Consider the following 20748-nt stretch of genomic DNA (forward strand, 5'->3'; position numbering starts at 1 on the left):
AAATGTTGTGTACCAGACAATACTGTAAAATAATAAATTTATTTACCTTTAAAAATCAGTATGTGCCTTTCATGTTCTGATATTAAGACGGATGCAGAATACAAACGGAGGATCAAACATGAACGATTTATTAGCCAATGTCAAGTATTCGTAGAATGGCCCTCAAGAGTCTTCCAAGGTATAATACAGTATCTGAATACAGTACTTCACATTACAAAAATAGTACCTTGGTGATTTGAGGGTAGAAGAATGACGGAGTCAATCAATGGAACAAAAGAAAACACCCTAATGGCACACTACACAATTCCCTACACATAATTCTGCTTCTTCCTTCAGATGAAATGCATGTGGCTTTCTTGACCTTTTAAGTTAAAAATGAGGTACAAAAACAGAATGACGACATTGTCATTTCCAGGCTAGCTGTACTCTTGAAGTCCTTCACTTGCCGACGGCTTTGTCCAAGTTGTTCTTGATGGCGTCCAGGAAGTCTGTGGTGTTGACATAGTGCTCATCTAGTTTACAGCTGCAATGACAGGACAAGGCAGGTCAGACCACAAGTTACTTTGGCCTTACAGTCAGGGGCCTGAAACAAGGCTCTGGATACTCCCACATAGGGAAGCCAGAGATACTGTACTTATAAATAACACGCACACGTGATAAGAAGGAAATCTAAATCACTACGATATAACAGCTCTACCAAAAATGACTAGTTGCTCCATGCTTTATTTTATCATGTCAATCCGATTAAGACATAAGATGTAATAGTAATGAGCTCACTTGGGAAGGCCATGAATGCAGCCAGCGAGGTCCTTAGTCATAACACCACTCTCAACGGTCTCAACACACACCCTCTCTAGAGTCTGGGAGAACCTGCAGGTCAACAAGACAATATTAAGCAATTAGCTAAAAAATAATAATAATAAGGATAGTGACATAACTCAGTTACTGTGGGTTATTCTATGACATCAAATCTATCCATTTATGGTATATACACACAGAACAGTATTTTGGTAATATTAAACTGCATTAGTTTCTTACTTGATCAGGTCAGCGTTCCCATCAAGTTTACCCCGATGCTCGAGCCCTCTGGTCCAGGCGAAGATACTGGCAATGGGGTTAGTGCTGGTTGGCCTTCCCTAATGGTGCAGACAGACGTTATGTTACAGTTATCTAATTGATAAACATGTATTTGACAGATAATGTAAAAGCATTTGAGGTAAGGAACTCTGTCTCTATGTTGGGGGTACCATTATATTATAGCCTTTGAAGTCATTTTGGCCATGTGATCATTTTGACCACAAGATGGCACTGTTTATGCACACATCTAACAGTCAGACACCGCCAACCAAGAGACTTTGTAATTTGACACATATTAATACTCTGCAATATGAGAAGTGGCTATGGAGTTAGCATGTGAGTAGTACAGAATGAGCCAAACCTTCTGGTGCTCGCGGTAGTGCCTAGTCACTGTGCCGTGGGCGGCCTCCGCCTCAATGGTCTTGCCATCCGGGCACACCAGCACTGATGTCATCAGTCCCAGAGAGCCGAAGCCTGTGGACAGCCCATATGTCAGGTCACCCATAGCCAACGTTGTAACAGGACACCTTTAAGCCAACCCCTCCTGCACTGCGATTTGGAAAGCTGGTGAATGTGATTATTTCCAATGATATCATTTCAAATGAAGCTGAGACATCAATTTCCAAATCCCTCACCTTGAGCCAGGATGTCAGACTGAACGTCGCCATCGTAGTTCTTGCAGGCCCACACGAAAGCTCCAGTGGATTTCAGCACCTGGGCAACCATGTCATCAATGAGCCTGTGTTCATACCAGATCTTCAGCTTGTCAAACTCTGGCTTGTAGTTCCTATGGACACAAAAGAACATAGTAATGGGGGTGCATAAAATACTCGTGGGGGACCCAACAACAACACACAATAACCTTTCACTCCCTGAACTTATTGAGGCTTAAAAGATAGGGAAAAAGAAAACTAACTTCTGAAAGACGTCCTCGAAGATGTCCTTGAATCGGCCGTCGTAGGCTTTGAGAATGGTGTTCTTGGTGCTCAAGTAGAGAGGCCACTTCTTCCCAATGGCGTACTGGAAGCAGCTGTGGGCAAAGCCTGTAATAGACTGTGGTGGAAAGGAGAGATTGCATAAGTCATCGCTGGTGAAAGTCATATGAGCAGTAGAGGGGTTAACAACCTTCTGGCATATGCCCTGAATCGGCCTCAATTCTATGACTACTTCACACTTCTATTTCCCCTGGACAAGTTGAAAGTCCATGCATGGTGACCTCTGATGTTGTATAATCAAACAGACTCTTGATGGTGGTAAACAAACGGCAGTAAAGCTGATTCACAGGAGGGGGACTCACTCTATGCAATGCAGCTAAAGTTTCTGCTAGAACTTCATGAAAGGGAAAACCTGGAGCTAAAGAATGTCTTTGAAAAAGAATCTAAAGAGGTTCAGAAAAAAAAAAAAAAGCACTGCAGCAAGATAAACTGTTACTGGATTTCTAAGGCCATAACATTGTCTTTGAACTGTGAGAATGCATGGTTGGTTATCATGGGATATTTTTCATGCAACAATATTGAAGCAAGTTGGCTGAAATAACAGTAATATAACAAGCTGGTTGGCTCACATCATCTGTGTTGTACATGCCCATCCCACAGCCTCCTGCAGGGAAGTCATAGACCACCCACTCCTGGCCTTTGCTACCATCAGATGGGATGAAGGTCATCATGAATTTGCCTGGTTTGTCCACAACAAAATCTGTTGCTCTGTACTGTAAAGCAATAGATCAGTTATAATCACACTGTTGACAGAGGAGCAGAGAGAACTACTCTGTCAACATACAATTTAATTATCCAAAATATCTTTAGTGTTCACGGTGAACTGACCTGATCACCGAAGGCATGTCTGCCAATAGTGATGGCCTCTGTCCAACCGGGAACAAGCCTTGGAATGTTCTTGCAGATGATTGGCTCACGGAAGACTGTGCCGCCCAGGATGTTCCTGATGGTTCCATTGGGGCTCTTCCACATCTTCTTCAGGCTAAACTCTGATGGCAAACCACAAGTTCTCAAAATAAATGGCCCAATTCAAACTCTGAACCATACGTCACAAAACATGGATCTAACTTATAGTGCAATTTGCATTATGGTCTAAGCCAAGTGATCTTTGAAAGGGCATTTGGAATGCAAACATCCCAACAAAACTATGAAACACTGGCTTCAACATTTCAACCCGCCATTCAAATACCTTCAACTCTCTGTTCATCAGGAGTGATGGTGGCACATTTAACAGCGACGTTGTACTTCAGGGTGGCGAGGGCAGAGTCGATGGTGACCTGGTCATCAGTCTGGTCACGGTATGGAAGACCCAGGTCATAGTATTTCAGATCCACGTCCACGTTAGACAGGATGAGCTAAAGCACCAGAGCACAACAAGGGAGGAACCAGAGCTCATTTGTTATATTGTAAATGTACATTGTTGTCCTGTCAAGGACAATATGTCCAGCTCTAGGTAGCCTGACAGACAACAACTGTTAACCTTGGGTACAATGTATTCTGGGGACAAGAGGATTCCAGGCACAGTTTACAACAGTGATAAAATGAAGACTGGTATTTGGGTGTTCTTTAACCAATGACCTCTGCAATCTAAGCAAAATTAGGCCTCAAATAGTTAAGATCGGTGCTGTTGATAAGAACAATCTATACAAACTTGAATCAATTCATGAATGACAACTGTATCAATTGCTCTGTTGGTAATAATATCATTTATGCATGGCATGATAACATATTGTTTATCAAAATACACAATTAAAATGGCGTTCATTGTCAGAAAAAATGTTTTCAGCCTGAGCCAACGCACCATCTGCTCTCTCTGGAGGCTATCAGCCAGTGAGTGAGTGAAACCTCACAAAAACCCCTCCCCCACATCATACAGAGATAATCTCCCCACAGTCAGACACATACACACTCTCTCCCTCTCCCTCTCTCTCGGTCGCTCAATCTACGTGTCAGTCAGTGCTGTAAAAATAGGCTAGTCAGATAGTACAGGCCTGTCCTCCCCTGAGGCAGACGGACAGACACCACTGTGTGATCCCCCCTCCCACATTGGCCCCCAGATCAGCACCTTCTCCTTGATGAACTCCCAGATGATCCTGGTCATCTCATCTCCGTCCATCTCCACCACCGGCTGGGCCACCTTGATGCGCTTGTCCCCATCTGTCCCAAATAAATAAATAAATAAACGTTAGACAAATGCAAACTGCCTTTGAATCAAAAGCTGAGCCACACAATAGTGAAGGTAATCAGAGGCCTTGCCTTGCCCTTGGGACACATGCTGGCCTATTCTAGTACAAAAACTGCTGAATAATCATCATCATAATTATGTTCTTTATATAACATGGAGGCAGTGGCACATATAGATTTTTGTGATCATTTTTATTCATTTCTGTACAGACACATCTGGAGTATTTTCTTTGATATGAGACTCTATAAAGTAGTGCATCTTAATAAATGAATTTAAAAAGTATTAGAAAATGTTCCCTGAACAGGCTCATGCTGTTCCAGAGGGGTAAAAACTTCATTAATAGGAGGAGTCGTTTGATCATCAAAGTCATATCTTACACATACAGTAGATGCCGCTCTAAAGTCTTCAGTGCACTGTTTCATATTTGTATCTCCATGGGTGACACAGATCTGGCTGTCTTAAACGGATGGCAAGGCGTTTGTTTTCAATGTCTCTTGTTATTCAGCTACAATGCATTTTCCCTTCAGATCACTCTAGATTTAGACTATAGTCCCAATTATCTACCGATATATACAGCATTTGCTCCCACACTGCTCTGCCTTCTGAGGTCCTATGGAGAAGGCAGGCCCAGGCAGGACTATTTTAGCTGGGGGGGCAGGGAATCAAGTGACTTTCTGATGTTCCTGCCAAGTAAGTCAGCTCTCCCACTGCTACCCAGGACATCCAAGAATAGTTTTTCTTAAAGGGCTAAACAAAATGGTGGTATCAAGTGGAGTTATGGAAGGTTGTCACATGGTCCTATGCAACATAGATTTGTAGGCTTTATGACATAACCTACCAGTGTGGGACGCATATAAGACGTTAACCTTCGACCTTTAACAGGGGCTGTGGAGAACTGACAGCACCTGTTAAAACATGAACTCTCTGTAAGACACAAATGGACCCCCTTTGCAAGTGGTGTGTGTGTATATATCGCTCAATAGATGTTTCTGTCAATAAGAGGGGTGCTTGTCGAAATGAATCCCAAAGAAAAACAATTCATAGGTTATTATTGTGTAATTACATTTAACCATGTAGCTTAATTACTAATTAATAACCTGGTCATTTCTATACCATAAAATAATGTGCAACCCTAAATTCTTCACGTCAAGGCAAGTTTTGAGCCCTTTTGTTAAAAAACAGGGTCCCGTTGAACAGTAGCCACACACAGTGAATATGACTGTAAGCAGTTTAAGATAAAGCAGCAATTCAGGTTATAAAACTCCAGAGATATCCATGTTTGACTTTGCTTCAAGAGCAATCACTGTTAGCACTTTTGTAAAACAGCAGCAGAAAACAATTGTATCAGAGATAAGGAGAGTTGAGTATGATGTATATGGCCAGGTGTGCCAAGCATGCCTGCTCTGACACTGGGTTGAAGACAGACTCTGACAGGTTCCCTCCCGTCTGTCATTCTAGCTTGACCCAGCTGTGTATCCCTCGCAATGCATCATGGGTTAGATTTTCATGAAAAAGCTGCACAAACTGGACATGCGCCAATCAGAGGGGACGTAGACAGAGTGTGTGTGGTGGGGGATGGGGGGCTTATTACATAACCTTCATTCTGAGCCGTTTCTTACAACAAACTGGATTTTTGCCGTCATTGAGGTGCATGCATGTGCATTTATGAACTGACATGCATTTACAGTTGGCCTGAAAAGCACGTCAGAGTTGCAGCTCTACTGTAGGTATATTAACCAGACCATATGCATTCCTTGTGTTCAGTCTGCATTGCACAGAAAACAGAGTTCAATTTGAAGGTGACCACCAAGGTGGCTGTTCAGAAAAAGAAAAGAAAAAGCTAGGCCTATTGGTGATTTGGCACAAAGTTTGAATAACTACTAATGAAGTCCTCATTTTATTTGAAGGTTACTTTTAAATGAAACATTAAAACTCTGCCTAGAGAAGATTCAAATTATAACCAAAGGCTACTGAATAAAGGTTCCAAAGGTTTTACTTACTTTACTTTTAATCACAACAATATACCAAATGTCATAACATATGGGGTGGTAGATTTCAAAATAAATAAATGAATGAATAAGGACTCACACTCATATCAAATGAACTCAAATGTTAACAGAGCAAACAATCACCTCAATGAGATCGTATCTCAGAGCTTTCATACCCATATGACATGTACCTGAGTTTGAGTTGTCAAGGACATCCCGGCCAAAATATCTGCATGTGCTTTGCTCTTGAAGGTGAAAGTTGAACAGCCCTGGGCTACACATATTATGCTGGTCAACATTTCACCTTCAGTGTTTAGGCCTAAGTAGTTTGTTTAAGTAGGCCTGTAGCGGCTCTACTACACTGAATACTGAAGAACTGAATATTTCTCTCTGGGTTTCAGCAGGTTACAAAGCATAACACGGCTACGCCTTTTCTGTATTTCATACATTAATCCACTTTAAAGAGACTTGTTATACCAGACAAAGATTAGTCACTGCATTTCTCACCTGACATCTTGAGAAGCGGCATTTAGTGAGGGGAAATAAGACAGTTGACAAGACAAATTATGCTGGAAACAGATAGCATCCCCATTCATGCCTGTATTAGAAATTTCACAGCCAAACATTCCAAAGATCAGGTAGGCCTATGTCATGAGGGAAGTTCATAGCTCTAATTAGGCTAAGCAATAAAAGCTCCTGGCAAAGATGCAGAGAAAAGTAGATAAACCTGACACTTCACCAATAACTTTATGGACTTGTAAATAGAATCCCAGAAGGCCTACATATGGAATACTATGAAAAATTAATGTTATTCTTGCATGGCCAGGGTCATAACAGAGGTGCTCAGGCAAGAAATAATTTGGTAATGCCAAGACACTGTCACTAAAAACTTTTCCTTGAGTATGAAAAAGTGGACTCTGAAGTTAAAAATAGAAGTGGCGTCTGTGATCTTTGTACATGTGTCATTAAACCTACAACTGGGTATAGGCCTAAAGCCTGACTGGGTGTATAGTGGGTTGTTTTAACAGAGGCAAAGCCTTTAATCTATCTAGAGCGCCTTCATTTAGTCAATACTCACATAACCTCGTAGGGTTATCAAACACACTAGAGGCAGCTAGGTGACTTCCAACTCGTGACAACAGGATCATAAATCAGCGACAGCTGATGTGTTTCTAGAGGGAAGACTGTCCTTCAATTGACCTTTTATTTCAGTGTTACTGAGTCAAAGAATAGAGGGGGATGGGTTACCCAAGCTCCATTTGCTTTTGAGTGCTGGGTGGTTTGTTGTTGTATTAAATCTTTAGCCCATCGGTGTCGACCAAAAATATTATCTTAATACAGTTCGTGTCAAATACATAAGACTTTCCAAAATGTAACCATAAGTTGAAACATATTTCGGTTAATTACAGAAAATGACTTTGTCTGGGGCATTTAACACTTCTGGCAGCCATTGCTCTCAGTTGCAAAGGCTCGTCTCTTTCAGCTGACCTTGTGGAAAGTTTTCAAGTTAGCTAGAAACGAGTGCTAAACACTGGAAGTGCATATGCCGACAACTGTCTAAACGTTATACACGTAATGCATATTCTTCCTTTTATGCTGATCAAGTAAATGCATTTTTCAGTAACTTCGAAGAACCATGATTGACATGGACAGCACATGATTTCCTACATGCCCATCAATTCCATTCAATAGCAGTCAAGATCTCTTTGCGTGGCAAATGGAGATACAATCCTCAGTATTAACTAAATATTCTAATTTGTCAGCAACATATCGTGACTTTTAACGGATCCAATGCTAGGTTAATGATCCGATTTATTGAGAAGTCTGTTTTTTCACATCTGACTTTTTGAACAGTTGAGGAAGAAGAAGATTTGTTTGTTTTTGTGGGAGCTATGGAGACAAAGACAAGATTGCTCAGCTCGACCCTCTCCCTTGCTAGCCTGCTGAATTCTAGGTCAGGCAGAAGCCAGTGTGGCAAACAGCTTGCTGTGTTGAATACCATTTTGAGCGCTGCCAAATGTGAGAATGTGTATTCATGCAATAACTTTACTGACTTTGTCTTGCTAATATAGCTAGTTGGCTTGGCTTAGTACCCCACCTATCAAAAAGGGACAAATCTAAAATTGGCCGGTGCAATCTATAGCTGCTGTCTGACAAAGTACAAGTAACGGTTCGAGCTAGTGCTACTTTTAATGCTTCGTTAAAAATGATTACTTACAGAGACTCTGTGATCAAACGTTAGCTACATTATGATTGAACTTTCTGGATAAACCAAATGAATCGAGCTAGCGGTAGCTTTAGCTAAAGATCCAAAAAGCTGAGCTATATCAACAGAAAACTCACAGTTCCTCTGTTGCAAACTCTGGCAGGTTGCAGCTGGCGCGAGCACTGCAGGGTTTTTGGAGACAGTGGCAGCAGCCTTGGAGAGGGAGCTGAGGACCTTCAAGTATCCAGCCATGTTTTGCCCAAATCACTTCAGTTGATATTCGAGAAAGTCCGAGCAAAGAAGGGCAGAATCCGTGGCGCGAACCGCAATATACACGGCACCTCCCCGGCACTACACGCTCAATGCTACGTCAGAGTCAAAAACCGATGGAGGAGGGACAACTAATTCACCGTCCCAATCAGCAGTCAGATTATGGGCACTGTCTCTAGTCTAGACTGAAAGGTCAGTGAACTTTCTGTTTCGTTATTATATTGAATATAGTAGACCTGGGACCTCGTCTCAGCAGTGAGACGATACCCTACTATGGATATTATGATGTGCTGGGTTCAGTGGGTTAATATCAGAATCATGCTCAGGTGAGGTGTATGGATGGGTGGGTTAAACTGCCGAAACAATCCTCTCACATTCCATTTTCCTCACTGTTGTAAACAGAGACTGTGAAGGGCTCTAATTTTAGCTAGGGAGGGTTACCATACTGGGAGAAAGAATGGGAAGTGCGCACAGTCATGTGAGTCAAGCTTGGAGGTGAGCCAGCATTTAAAATCCCTCAGCTCAGACCAGGCAGGTCACCTCCCAAGTCCTCATACATTTCTGGAGTGAGGGCAAATAGGACAAATGGACTGAGAGAGGACTTTTTAATCAAAAAGTGTGTTTTAGCCTATACACATGCTCTAAACAAAAGTCAAAACAAATGCCACAGCCAAAAATGTTGATCATTGACATTCATGGCATAGTGTTGCTCATTTGACCCTCAAAACACAATGTCTCCCTGAGTTAACATTTTCATTAGAAGGATAGATTTCATGTTTTTACCCCTGAGATGAGAGTGCAACTCAAGTTTTGGTCTGTATGGCTGAACAAGATTAAACAAGAATGTCCATTTAAGAATTTTCACTTTCATCAAGATTGTATATAGGTTCAAAGGTCAGTAACTGAAGAGAGAATTGCTATGACCTATGGCTTGTGTGAGCACAAGTCATTAGTCTCATTTAGATTGTAAACAGGAACATTAGTTTTACATTAGGAATGTAAACAGATTCTCACAGACAGTATGGAATATAGTGTAATGGTGGTAAGCATAGTCTAGGTTCAAATGTCACCCAAAAGTCCCTGGGTAAGGAGAGGTCAGGTCATAACACTATATTTAAGCTACCTTGTTTGTCAAGCCCCCTCTCTGCACACTATAGCCATAGTGGCCCATAGTGGTAAGGCAAACCAGATAATGAAGCAAGACACATCACTTATCTGAAACAGTGAGATAAACTATTGTCATAGAGTTTAAGGCATCCTGTTGTGAGATGGGTTTCTCCATGTGGATTTAAAAGAGGCCAGAGAAGGGTAAAAACATTTTAATGACTAATACAAATTATTCTTGTTTTGGTCTACCAATAGACTATGTTTAATCGCAGAATGGTGTCATCTCCTCAATGTGGTTTTGTCACGTTTCCAACATAGGTGTGGGTTCGAAAAGGCAACTAATTTTCTTCTGTGTTCCATTAGCCCCACATGCTGGAATAAAATCTAAATGCACTTGGGTTGTATGAGTGGACATAGAGCGACCTCTGCTGGATATATACACTAGATTACACAACTAAAAAAGTTGGTTGGCATGCATGTATACCATACCTAACTGAATATTTAATTATAAGGTCCAGGCATTTTGGTGTAAATATTAAATAAACGACTGCTTACGTGTTTGAAGCATAACGGTGCGTTCCAACCATGGTTCCAACGACGCTTGGTCGGTACCATGATCTGGACATGGGCTAATCAAAAAGTGTCCCAGTGCTGAACAAATCCGGTTGGTATACAGTCAATTGAGAAAGTAAAATATGTATAATTGCTCTCTATCAAGTTATTCTACATTTAGAGGAAAATGTAGGCAATCCACATTGTGATTCGTCCAAACATGTTATACAATTCGTCTGAACCAATGAGATTTCTTCTAGCAGCCCTACTGCTTCATGAATTCACGTACGTCACGTTGATAAACTCCTTAATCACAGCCTACGCGAAGAAGTTTATCATATCTTATCGTATCGGTGTGATGATTGTGGTTTGTACTCCGAGATTGTGCATGATGACTTTATTGGAGAGAAGAGGTAATTGAAATAGTAGTCAATCAGTGAGATAGTAGTAGAACCGATACCATGTCGAACTACGGCAGAGCACTGAGGAATTTTGTTGGACATCCGTCAGTAATCGCCCTTGTCACCGTGACAGGTAATGTTTTATTTATCAAAATAAAAACAAGAGTTCATTTACGATAACAAATTTAACATCAACATTAGGAAAGCAGTAGTGCAGTCTGTATCATTGTATTAAATCGATTTCTGAATAATGTAGGTGAAATTAATTTAGAATACCAAACATTTTTAGAAAGAAACTGGTTTGAAGTTGTTTTTTCAGGAAATTAAGCACAAACTAATGCCATTTGGACTTGGAAGAAAGATTTTCTTTGTTTTCCATTTGTTTAAAATTATGAATAAATCAGAAATGACTGATACCCCAGACCACTAAATGTTTTCCTAACCCTAAAACAGGCTATGGAGCTACAACTAGACCATTATAGCAATACTAATTGTATTGGCTACTTTAGGGTACTGGCCTGCAGCAATTATAATCAGAATACAAAAATCATGTCATGTGCATGAATTTCCTAACAGGATTGGGGCTCTTGGCTGTGCGTAAATGGATGGCAGGAGGGGTGTGCCGAAGCAAAGCCCGGCTGGATGGGAAGACTGTCCTGATCACTGGCGCTAACACTGGGATTGGAAAGGAGACCGCAGTTGACTTGGCTGGCCGGGGTGAGCAACACGTCTGCGTTTGCTCAGTGTATATCAGTTAGACATTGAGTTTAGACATTAGCTTACTGTGTTGGTCTGTTCTGTGTTTGACCACAGGGGCGAGGGTCATTCTGGCCTGTAGAGACATGACCAGAGCTAATAAAGCTGCAGAGGACATTAGAAACAGGAGCGGTAACAGGAATGTGACTGTCAAGAAGCTGGACTTGGCATCACTACAGTCGGTGCGACAACTAGCCAAAGACATCCTGGAGAGTGAAGACAGACTTGATATCCTTATTAATAATGCAGGTGAAGTGGCACTCCACTACAAGATGGTGTTTGACAACTGATAGACAATGCATCAAGGGTTCACTGGGATTTACATAGTTGATCAGCAGACAAGGTCCATATTTAATATTTCTGTTGGTAGGTGTTATGCGCTGTCCAAAATGGCAGACTACAGATGGCTTTGAGATGCAGTTTGGTGTGAACCACTTGGGGCACTTCTTGCTGACAAATTGCCTCTTGGATCTCCTGAAGAATTCAGTGCCAAGTCGTATTGTCAATGTCTCCAGTTTGGCTCATGAAAAAGGTAGCATTTTGTCACTCTCATTTACCATGTAAGAAAAGATGCTCAGGATATACTGTATCGAATATACTGTATAAGTAATCCCACAGTCTATGATTTTAAATTGTAGAAATATATATAATATATTATCTTCTTAGTAACAGTGATGATTGTAAGTTAAGTTTGGATAGCAGTCTCTTTAAACCTGAGTTCACAAGCTGTTGCCTACATGTAAGGAGTTTATTTTTATATAATATTACAGAATTCTGCCTTTATTTCCACAGGATTCTATATTGCAGAATTCTGCCTTTATTTCCAATTGAATGCGACTGTAACCATGATAACTATTAATTTAGCTCTTATTTTCAACAGGTGAAATCTATTTTGATGACATAAACTTAGATAAAGATTACAGTCCCTGTAAAAGCTACCGGCAAAGTAAGCTGGCAAATGTGCTCTTCACCAGAGAACTGGCTAAACGATTACAAGGTAATTCAAATCTGCCTCACCAGTATGCAATCAGCAGTGTATTTCTAACACTATCTAACAAAGTGTTTTTCTACTGAGTCATACAAAGGCTAAGATGTTTGTGATGTTGCTCGTTTCTCCAATCTGGCAGACCTACCTCATTGAAAATGAGTGTGATGCATTTGTCTCCCTGTGTGTTTGTGTGCGTCTCGGTGTAGGTACTGGAGTAACAACATATAGCCTCCACCCTGGAATCATCCGGACCGAGCTTGCCCGCCACTTCTGGCCCACCATGCCCCTGTGGAAGAGAGTCCTATGCCAACCTCTCAAGCTGCTGATCAAGTCTCCCCGTGAGGGAGCTCAGACCTCCATCCACTGTGCTGTGGAGGAAAGCCTGAAGGATGTCAGTGGACTCTACTACAGGTCAGAGACCAGAGAGCTTTCATTGGTGCCTTTTAGATTCTTTCATAACCCCATTGATAAACTCACTGTGAGTGTTTAATTGAATGTTTACAGGTAAGGGCAACAGGAGGATGTACTGAATACCTTTATTGTACACATTGATAACTACTTACTAGGGAATGATGGGGTATATAAACTGAAGTCAAGAGTTGTGAATTGTGTCCTGATTGCAGTGACTGTGCCCCCAAACCTGTGGCCCCTGCTGGCCTGGATGATGTAGCTGCCAAGAAGCTGTGGGACTTGAGTACCTCCATGGTTGGTCTGGCGTGATGAAGGATCTGGGCACCACCAGGACTGGCATAGCCTTTCTGATGAGGATCTACTGTATATTGAAGTTGACATATCATCAACCAAAACACTAGCTATAGTGAAATCTGTTAATAAGGTGCATCAAAACCCTAAGAAAGTATTAACTGACAAATGTGTTAAGAGACATTTATTTAGAATATACAGCAAACTACATACAAAAATACTATGCATCAAATGGTGTGAGCCTTTTCAACAGAAGGAATGTCTCACATTTAAGTTACATGGAAGCAGTGTGAACTTTAACTTCAATTGCCATACGTGTAAATGCAATTCTAGAGGAACAAGGATCACCAATGTCTATCTTCATGTTTGTAGTGTAAAAGAAGTTATGTTGATCTGCCATAGAACTATAATAACTGATGTATGAAAATACATGTATTTTATCTACTAAAGATTATAACATTTGGAGAAGTTGATCTCTTTTTTTTTTCTTGGGCAATTTGAATAAAGTGCTGTTTAAGTTGCCTTTTGTTTCATTAATTTCTTAAGGCATATCGTTCATCCATGACTTGTGGATATTCTGAGCCTTTATCATATTGGGCTTGAAACCAACGGCATTGAAACACAACACCTTTTGGTTCCATAATTATGGATTATGAACAATTTAAAATCCACTGATCATTTTGATCCGCCCCCTTCTTCAGTTTCTTTGTTGTGAAGGCACTGTGTACAAGTCTGCTACAAACAGTCAAACTTCATGTCATACTTGAGCTACTATAGATACAAAAGAACATCACATTTTCTCACAAATTCTTCACAATCTGCTGGTTGGACTAACCACATATGCACAACCAGAGGGCTTGTTGGCTACACATAAACCTCCTATTCCTCCTACATCGTACATATAACAAGTATTTCAGCAGAGACGTACTGTAAGCTCCATATTCTGACATTTCTATTTAAATTATATCAATGGTCTGAAAATACAATACTTTTGAATCTTTCATCCATCAGCTGTTTCTTTTAGACATTGAGAATTCAAATGTTTAAAATCTGATAAACTGTAATATTGCTAGTGTTTGAATTAACCTGTAATTTTTAGAACACTGTACATTGTGGACGATTTAACAACATTCAGAACATTTACAAGAACATTCTTTAGCTAACAGAACCTAACCAATAGAGATTCATGTGAATGTTGCTACATCCACTACATCTTCAAACATCGAGTCCCATCACTGATGGGCCAGCTCCTCAAAAGCGGAGAGCTGTTTCATTTGCTCCACTTGCATAGAGTGCCTCCTTACAAGTTTCTTCTTTGACTTAAGGTTGCCTCTCTTTGGTGAGTTAGGTGCTACTGGAACTATTGATCTGAAACCTGTGGCCAGAGGAGACGAAGGTTTGCTGCTGGCTCCAATGTCTGGGATAGGAGGGTTGGGGTTGATGTTGAGTGGGGGTAGATGGCCAGGGCGGGTATGGGAAATGTGGTCCAGCAGCAGAGTGCCCGAGCCCCGCCTCTCCAGGAGGCCTGGTGCGCGCCTGCGTGCTGTGCTTGGAGATGACGTGCTGGCATTACTGTCCAGGGACTCCCTGGAGCTGGTCAGCATGGCTAGTGGAGATGTGTTGAGTTTCCTTCTCTCCAGTGGAACCTTGGGAGAGTCCAGCATGCCAGAGTCTGAGTAAAGCTGGGAGTCTGAGTCATAGTGGTCATTACCCAGCCGTCTCCTGTGTACCGTGTCTCTCAGGCCGGCTGGCCCACTGTTGCAACTGCCGCTGTCCGGCTCAGTGGGGACGGTGCTACGGCGGGCCAGGGGCTGGTGCTGGCACAGAGACCTCTCATATGATGTTTTGGAAGTTGGAGGGATAGACAATGAGGTTGACATTTTGGATGATTGCTCACCCACCAGTGGGAAAAGCAACCCCTCCTTGCCATCCACACTGTTTTGTCTGGACAGGCTTGACCTCTTGGACAGAGAGAGTCCATTGACACTTGTGACAACGTCCTCATCCGAGGTGGCTCTCTTACTCTCCTCGGGCACGGCAGCAGCTGCGAGGACGGATGGAGCGATCAGCCCCCAGGGCTCTGACTGCAGCCGTTTCAGCTGGGGTAAACGTGCACGCTTGGGGTTGACAGGCCGCCGCGTGGGGGAGGTGGGCCCATTGGGAAGCTTTGCTGCCGTGCTGGAGGTTGTTTTCAACTTGTTCTGGAAACTGAAGATAGTGTTGTGTTGTTCAGTGAGGTTAGGAGTGGGGGATGCATTCAGGTCAATGTCAGAGGGAGACGTGCAAAATATGGGGGAGCATCTATCGTCCAGCTCTGGGGAAGGGGGCACGTTTAGGTACTGCTTGGTGGTTTTGGTGCCAGATGGTGACTTGTCTGTGGTGATAATGATGACTTCTTTGCCCTTGGCTTTGCAGGCGTCTAGGAGCAGCTTTAGGGTCTCCTTATCATCTGCATTGATAGCAAAGACCAGGGTAGAGGCCCCACTCCTGTCCTCCAGACTGGGGTCAGCCCCGTTCGTCAGCAGATTGGAGACAACTTCATGTCCTGCCCTTTGGATGCAGGCATGCATCAGGGCTGTCCTGCCTGCTTTGTCCTGGATGTTGGGATCAGCCTTGTTGTCCAGCAGGTATTTCACCAGCTTGGCCTTGCTCACACTCTGCTGGTCGCTGTGTTTGGACATGCAGGCCACCATGAGCGGTGTCTCTCCGCGCTCGTTGCTCTCGTTGATGTAAGCGCCCCCCTCCAGCAGGAGCCTGGTGAGCCGTAGGCGCCGGAGCCAGACCGCCTTCAGGAGCGAGTTTCCATCTGTCCGCAGCTCCAGTATGTCTGCCATCGCCCAGACAACCACAAATATCTCCCTCAGTGTTGAAAGGGAGTCAAAACATGCAGCCCTTTAAACAAAGCATTACACAATCATTTGAACACATATTGAACTCATGTATATCACAAGTCATTAAAGAACATTTGGATTGTTCGTTTTGATGATTTTTATGTGTTTAACGATTAAGTGTGATTGCTAATTCATTACTGGTACAGTAGGCCTACTATCATAATGGAGACTCTAGAAACGTGTTTAAACTACCGCCAGGTGGCAGTCTGTGTACAGAAAAATTGTCTCTCGTCTAGACTTTAGCAGGTTTGGAAGGAACTTTATACTTGTAAGGGAGCTTTAGTGGTAAAACAGGAAACTGGAATTGTTGTTCAGACAAATCATGCGTAATTTACCAATTTAGCTTCACACAAGCTTCATCTCCATGTGTCAAGCAACGACAGAGTGTAGATCATAGCCTACTGTAAATGTGCTACTTAGCCTATTGCTATTCATTCATAATGCAATATATCGCTTATTAGATTTATATGTAGGGTAGACAATATGGCCTATAACACAAGTTGTAAAGGATCAAAGATCATTAAACAAATCTATGGTGTAGAACATTACCAATCGAAATTGCCATAGGCTACCTCAGTTAAAATAAAACGTTTAGATTAAATGGTGGCAACTCAAGTCAAGACATCTTTGAGTAACACTATACCTATATCACTATACCACAATTATAAATTGGTTCGACCGCGCGCCGCCGCGTATAGTGAGTCGCTGTCCATGGTGCTCATTTTGGTTAACTTGACAGAGACGCGCGTCTGGTCGAATTGCGCAAAGAGACGTTTCTTCGTAATCTGTCTCCTGTTGCTCAACATTCATTTACACAAATAATGATATATTTGCTTACTGCGAACTGTCTTGTTTGTCGTGGAAATATTATTTCAGTTGTTAGAACTATTAGCAAAACCTGATATCACCAAGTTTAATCTATGCAGGATTTTTTGCTATATCACCAACTGGAATATCCACCTTCCTTAAACGCAGTTGTTAAAACATTTTGATAATTGAATTATTATACTCGTGGCAAAAAGAGACATGTGCAACACGATGTTAGTATGTAATCATGGATATCGGAAATTAAGTTTGCTTATGAGAAATTAGCCTGCATTCATCATATTTGCAAGATATCAAGGTGTAACTGTCCACGAACCCCTTATTCTTACCTGATCAGAGGACAGGTTTGTCATGTCCAAAGGTGTCCCCAATGTTTTGTCATTAGCGACCCTGAAACATGATAGAAGATTGAAAATAAAAGTTATCTTATGGTTCTCTGTTGTTCTTCAGTATATAAATCCTGAATTTATTCTCCAATAGATCTGTCCTTGTTTAGGTTCAGTTATAGCTCTCTGGCACCATAGCGCGTGAGCACCCTGCTTTTGTTTAGGAAACGCACTACATCAGTCCAATCGGCAGCATTCCTCTCACTGCGCACTCAAGAATCACAACCTCAAGATGCTGAGGTTATAAATAACTTACTTTTTTTTTTGCTTGGTGAATGAAACGTGCATTTTCTTGACGTCAGAGTAGACAAAAATAAATTGCGTCTGGTGAGAACCTCTGTCATATCTCATATCTCATTCTCATGTCTGCAGCACACAAACAAAACAATTTTGCCAATTAAATTAAACTGTATTTTATAACTTTATGTGTTGCCAACGTGCATTATTGCCAACCTACATTACCTTTGTATTGCCATTGCATGCCGACTGCAGAATATGATCCAATGTAATATTTTACTTATACACTCTTGACTACTGTCTAAATTGAATACAAATAACAAGATCAAGGATAACATTTATATTCAGACAAAGGCTACCGTCAAATATTGTAGACATTTCTTTGTCTTTTACACTGGATATTGTTCTTTAGGCTACACTTCATATCAACCATGAGGATATTGTGCTGAAGTGCCACATGAATACTGATGTTAGATGATGTACATGGTTATGTGCTATGTCCAATCTCTCTTTTGTGTCATTTGAGGCACTATCAAGTGATGTTGTGTTGTTGTATACCAAGATATACAAATAAAAACGAAAAAGGTGCCAAAATGTCTCTAGCTTTTTCTTCTAGACCATGAAAAAAAGTGGGAAACGATTTGCTGTTCACTGCTGTTCATTTCAGCCATGCCTAAATGCCCAAGAGATCAAAATTGTCCATTGATTAGGCTACAACTCAACATGCATGTTTTATTTCCTAAATACACATTGGAGATTGTTTGTGATTTTTACCTTAGAGAGTTAGGCAAATAATGGGTACATCATCACCTTTAAAACAGGACCTGTTTACAGCACAATTAAAGAGGCTAAAACTAGTTCCAGCTATCACAGCAATACAGCCTAATAGGGACATTTCTATTTTTAGGTTGCTATGAGACAGCAGAGAGAAGCAGTTTTTGATGAGAGCGATGGAGTTCTCAGCTCTGCAAGAACAGGTGATCAGAAAAATAACATTGCACCAAGAAATAGGAGGGCTCTTATGACATTTACCCAAATGTAGTTTTTGATGATGTTTTCCATTTGCACAAAGAAGCACACAGCCCATTTGATCATTAGCCTGTGTGACCCCAGCATCTTTCCTCTGAGACTCAGACTAATCACTTTATTACACGTCCAAACTCTACTCTGCTGTCTCAGACCTCCAATAGTCGATCATGACAGTGATTTTTCCCTAGTGATTGCCTCTCAGACTCATGGGAAATGTTGTTGTTTACAAGGCTCATGGAAAAGGTATTTTATGAAACAGCAGGGAGTCACCTACTTCCATGTTCATGCTCTTCAAGGGGACTAATGGAGTCATTATGATACTCTGGCTTCTGTGTATGCAAATTCCACATGCTTCTTCGTATAAATCCCACTTAAACAGGCAAAGGTATTCCAAGGGAGGCACTCTCTCTAGTCTAGATGAAGATCTCCAAGAGGTAAAAAAAAAAAAAAAAAAAGAGGTAAAATGTTATGGAGCACAGCCCTTGTAATGAGTGTTGTCAAGCAACAAGAAAGAAACATGGTTGGTGGGTGTGAAGGGGGAGGCTGCAAGGACTGCATTGTTTCTTAATCCATATTTCCATTTGTAATTCTAATAAGGAGTTATCACAGTGTACATGAACAAGTGACCTTAGGCTGAGGGACTGAAATACACCATTGTGTGCAAAGGATTACAGTATAGTACACAGTTGTGGATAGATGATTAAGCAGACTGTTACAGTTAGATTAGGAATATAGAATGATAATGGAAGCAATGTAAAGAGTCTCTGTCGCTGAAGGGCTCATCTATCCACATTTAAAATGGTGTCCCTTCAGAGAGGGAGGTTATGTTCAGGGGATCAGAATGCAGGGCAACACCATATCCCCAAGCTTACCGGTTTAGACACGTTCATTAACAGGCGAACTACAGGGACGTCAGCAGTCTTCATATGATCTTTGCCCCAACGCTGCTGTCGTCTGCAGCATATTAAAGGGAAAATAAATAATTAAAGCAGAGAGAATAAGCTCTGTCACCCTTGGGAGCAGTTTCTATTTTCAGATATCTTACATCGCACCTGCTGCACTGCCTCCTTCTAAATATAACATTCTTTTCCTCTGTGCTCTGACATTGTGCTATTTTACTTGACAGGCTAAAGTAGCAGAGGATCTATAAATGGATCATGCAAAGGAAAAGTTCAAGTTTGATAAAACTGCAACAACACTTCCCAAAATGAATACTTGGAAAGTGTCATTTGTCTTATTTAACAGCATGTGACACATTCAAAGCCTATTTTTGTGTATGTTCTGAATCTCGAGTGACAAGTCATTTATGAATTGGTAAAAGAAGAGAGGAATAATAATATGATTATATTTTTTAGGAGATAATCAACACTGTTAATCAACTGATCATGTTTAAGGTACTGTAGCTACAGTTCCTGCTCAGTTCTAAGCAACAAGGTTTGAGAGGCATTAGTCATTCAGATAAGGAGTATATCCCAAACAGGAGAGCCACTAATCCCAAACCCATAATGTACTAGTTAGAGCATCCATTTTGGAAGGTCTTTCTGCTGCCTTTTTGATGGTGCATGATCAATTGAGATCAACAGGCCGATATGAGACAGTTTGAATTTGAATTAAATTCAGACACCATACCATTATCATATGGCATAGATACAGATCTTTCCATTGAAGTAAATCTTCTTATCGTCTGCTGTTGTAAGTCCTGAACAGAGGGGAACTAAAAAGGTTTACAGAATGTCTTTTGGAAAAGGAGCTGTTTAAACAGTATGTACAGTAACCAATTGTCAATGGAGTCTGCTATGTTCTTCTTCAATCTTTCTTTGAGACCATGCCACTGTATTTCCAAACGTGTTTCCCCATAACAGTGAGGTGTACAGTACAGTAGCCGCAATGTTATTGTGTTGCTGCAGGGATGGATGTTGGTAGTGCTTGTGTGCCTCTGAGCCAGTTGTCTCTTTAAAAAGTCTGACATTCTCATGGCATTTGGTGTCTCAGCGATTGTATCAACTGAATGTGTGGGCTGTGACAGCGATGAACTGGCACGACCCCCACTGCAGGAAGCTTTGTACTGGCTCTATCCCCTCTTTCAGTTTTGGGAAACCTCTTTTGGTAGGTTTTAGCAAATCTGTTATCCCTTGCTTTTGCTATCATTTCCA

General features: G+C 41.4%; 3 protein-coding genes across 4 annotated transcripts; 1 reads left to right on the forward strand and 2 right to left on the reverse strand.

The window, feature by feature from the left end:
• Window positions 1-107: 107 nt before the first annotated feature.
• Window positions 108-8785, reverse strand: idh2 (isocitrate dehydrogenase (NADP(+)) 2). Its single transcript, XM_083666273.1, has 11 exons — window positions 8589-8785; window positions 4138-4229; window positions 3262-3427; window positions 2901-3061; window positions 2642-2785; window positions 1994-2130; window positions 1713-1864; window positions 1439-1551; window positions 1039-1136; window positions 778-870; window positions 108-523 (listed from the first exon to the last, which is right to left on the reverse strand). The coding sequence occupies exons 1-11, from the start codon at window positions 8701-8703 to the stop codon at window positions 439-441; spliced, it is 1356 nt and encodes a 451-aa protein (XP_083522399.1). The 5' UTR covers window positions 8704-8785; the 3' UTR covers window positions 108-438.
• A 166-nt stretch (window positions 8786-8951) lies between these two features.
• LOC310801952 (retinol dehydrogenase 13-like) lies at window positions 8952-13708 on the forward strand. 2 transcript variants are annotated; one of them, XM_083666170.1, is made up of 7 exons: window positions 8952-9047; window positions 11358-11498; window positions 11595-11786; window positions 11908-12069; window positions 12418-12534; window positions 12732-12936; window positions 13149-13708. In XM_083666170.1, the coding sequence occupies exons 2-7, from the start codon at window positions 11387-11389 to the stop codon at window positions 13243-13245; spliced, it is 885 nt and encodes a 294-aa protein (XP_083522296.1). In that variant the 5' UTR covers window positions 8952-9047; window positions 11358-11386; the 3' UTR covers window positions 13246-13708. The 2 variants fall into 2 exon arrangements, with proteins under 2 accessions (XP_083522296.1, XP_083522295.1); XM_083666169.1 differs by lacking the exon at window positions 8952-9047 and adding an exon at window positions 10709-10914.
• Window positions 13709-14459: 751 nt separating this feature from the next.
• ankrd34c (ankyrin repeat domain 34C) lies at window positions 14460-16061 on the reverse strand (the record flags this gene model as incomplete). The annotated part of the gene is made up of 1 exon (XM_083665783.1): window positions 14460-16061. The coding sequence occupies one exon, from the start codon at window positions 16059-16061 to the stop codon at window positions 14460-14462; it is 1602 nt and encodes a 533-aa protein (XP_083521909.1).
• Between the last annotated feature and the right edge of the window lie 4687 nt (window positions 16062-20748).

The sequence above is a fragment of the Argentina silus genome (genome assembly GCF_951799395.1).
Source record: "Argentina silus genome assembly, chromosome: 3".
Classification (NCBI taxonomy): Eukaryota; Metazoa; Chordata; class Actinopteri; order Argentiniformes; family Argentinidae; genus Argentina; species Argentina silus.

Coding starts and splice junctions, on each gene's coding strand:
- idh2 (XM_083666273.1), bottom strand. CDS start 8,703: ATGGCTGGATACTTGAAGGTCCTCAGCTCCCTCTCCAAGGCTGCTGCC. Junction 3,062..3,261: donor TGATGAACAGAGAGTTGAAG/GTATTTGAATGG, acceptor GTTTGCCATCAG/AGTTTAGCCTGAAGAAGATG. Junction 1,552..1,712: donor GTCTGACATCCTGGCTCAAG/GTGAGGGATTTG, acceptor GGCTGTCCACAG/GCTTCGGCTCTCTGGGACTG.
- LOC310801952 (XM_083666169.1), top strand. CDS start 10,842: ATGTCGAACTACGGCAGAGCACTGAGGAATTTTGTTGGACATCCGTCA. Junction 10,915..11,357: donor CGCCCTTGTCACCGTGACAG/GTAATGTTTTAT, acceptor ATTTCCTAACAG/GATTGGGGCTCTTGGCTGTG. Junction 11,499..11,594: donor AGTTGACTTGGCTGGCCGGG/GTGAGCAACACG, acceptor GTTTGACCACAG/GGGCGAGGGTCATTCTGGCC.